A 1,311-nucleotide genomic window follows, 5' to 3' on the forward strand; every position below is an offset into this window, starting at 1 on the left:
TTGCCATCCATCCATCCAGCTAGTTTAAGTTAATGAATGAAGAGCCTCTTTTCATCAGATAGATTTTCTACGGGATTTAAGGTTTTATGTAACAGAAGAAGTTCCTCCTCTCATTGCAGTCTCTGATGCCGAAGGATGAGTCGCCGTTCTTCTCCAGGACTCCACACCTCTCAGCCGGGCAGCTTGGAATATCCTGGTACTGCACTGGTTCTCCACCCACCCAGAACCACTCATCACCAAGGTAACGCAGGCCCGTCCACACCTACCAACATGCAGCAGAGAGGTCAACACAAAAACACAGGGTGAGTCAGTCCTTGTCTTGGTACAATCCAAATGTTTACAGAGTAAACAGCAGCCCACCTCCTCAGTGGTAGCGGTTTGAGCTTTCTCTCGTGCGAAGTCGTGGTCGTCATTGGTGACGAGGGTTGCCAGGTCGTAGCTTTGTGCTCCGCTCAGAGACCTGCATCGCTCTAATGCCTCGTCCCAGGTTTTGTTTTCCTTCACCAGAACCAGTGTCTCTTCATAACATATGTAGGAGCGTTTAAAACTACACAAGTCGTCCTCCCACTTGTTGGTCAAAGACCTTATATAGCCGCAGTTTTGGTTTGGATCGTGTGCTAGGAGAAAAAGTAAAATAATTAAAATTCTGCGAAACAAATTGTATTGTTAACGTAAGTTATCATATCAAGATGATACATTTGTTTGCAAATTAAAATCTCTTGGTGTTTGATCATGATGGGCACCAGGCCCTTTCACGACCCTGCGAGGATTCGAGTGTTTAGATAATGGATGGATGGGTGTTTGATCATCGGCAGTCAAAGAGGACAACATTGATTAAATTCAAACATCAAAGGGATGTCATATTTTTTCTTTTGGTTTTGGCTTTGGGAACAAAAGACAGACTAGTGGACTAAGCAGGGGCGACCCTGAAAAAGTAGCTGCTGTGATGGCAGCATGTGTTGCTGGAAAACCTCTATGTACCTTTCAGCACCTTCACAGATGTTCAAGATACCCATGCTTTGAGGGACAGAAAAATATTCTAGGTTACTGTCAGATAATTGTCAAATAAAGAAACATAGTGCCAAAAATATTCCTCAAAAGAAAAAAAAAAAGATGCTGGGCTTTGCGCTATGTGTTGATTACAATCCGGACTGTCCTTTCCGTCTTTGCTCCAGAGGACACAACGCCCATGATTTTCAAAAACAATTCGAAATTTGGACCACAGGACACTTTTCCACTTTGCATCGGTCTGTCTCAGAGTAGCAGAGAGAGGCCAGTGGCCTTTCTGGATGTTTTTGAAATATTGCTTTT

The 1,311-nt window shown here is 43.8% G+C and overlaps 1 protein-coding gene across 1 annotated transcript; it reads right to left on the bottom strand.

Annotated features, from left to right (window-relative positions):
• Positions 1–1,016, bottom strand: LOC114147539 (struthiocalcin-1-like). The gene is made up of 3 exons (XM_028022014.1): positions 1,013–1,016; positions 361–617; positions 1–262 (listed from the first exon to the last, which is right to left on the bottom strand). The coding sequence occupies exons 1-3, from the start codon at positions 1,014–1,016 to the stop codon at positions 77–79; spliced, it is 447 nt and encodes a 148-aa protein (XP_027877815.1). The 3' UTR covers positions 1–76.
• Positions 1,017–1,311: the final 295 nt, after the last annotated feature.

The sequence above is a fragment of the Xiphophorus couchianus genome, chromosome 7 (genome assembly GCF_001444195.1).
Source record: "Xiphophorus couchianus chromosome 7, X_couchianus-1.0, whole genome shotgun sequence".
NCBI classification, from domain to species: Eukaryota; Metazoa; Chordata; class Actinopteri; order Cyprinodontiformes; family Poeciliidae; genus Xiphophorus; species Xiphophorus couchianus.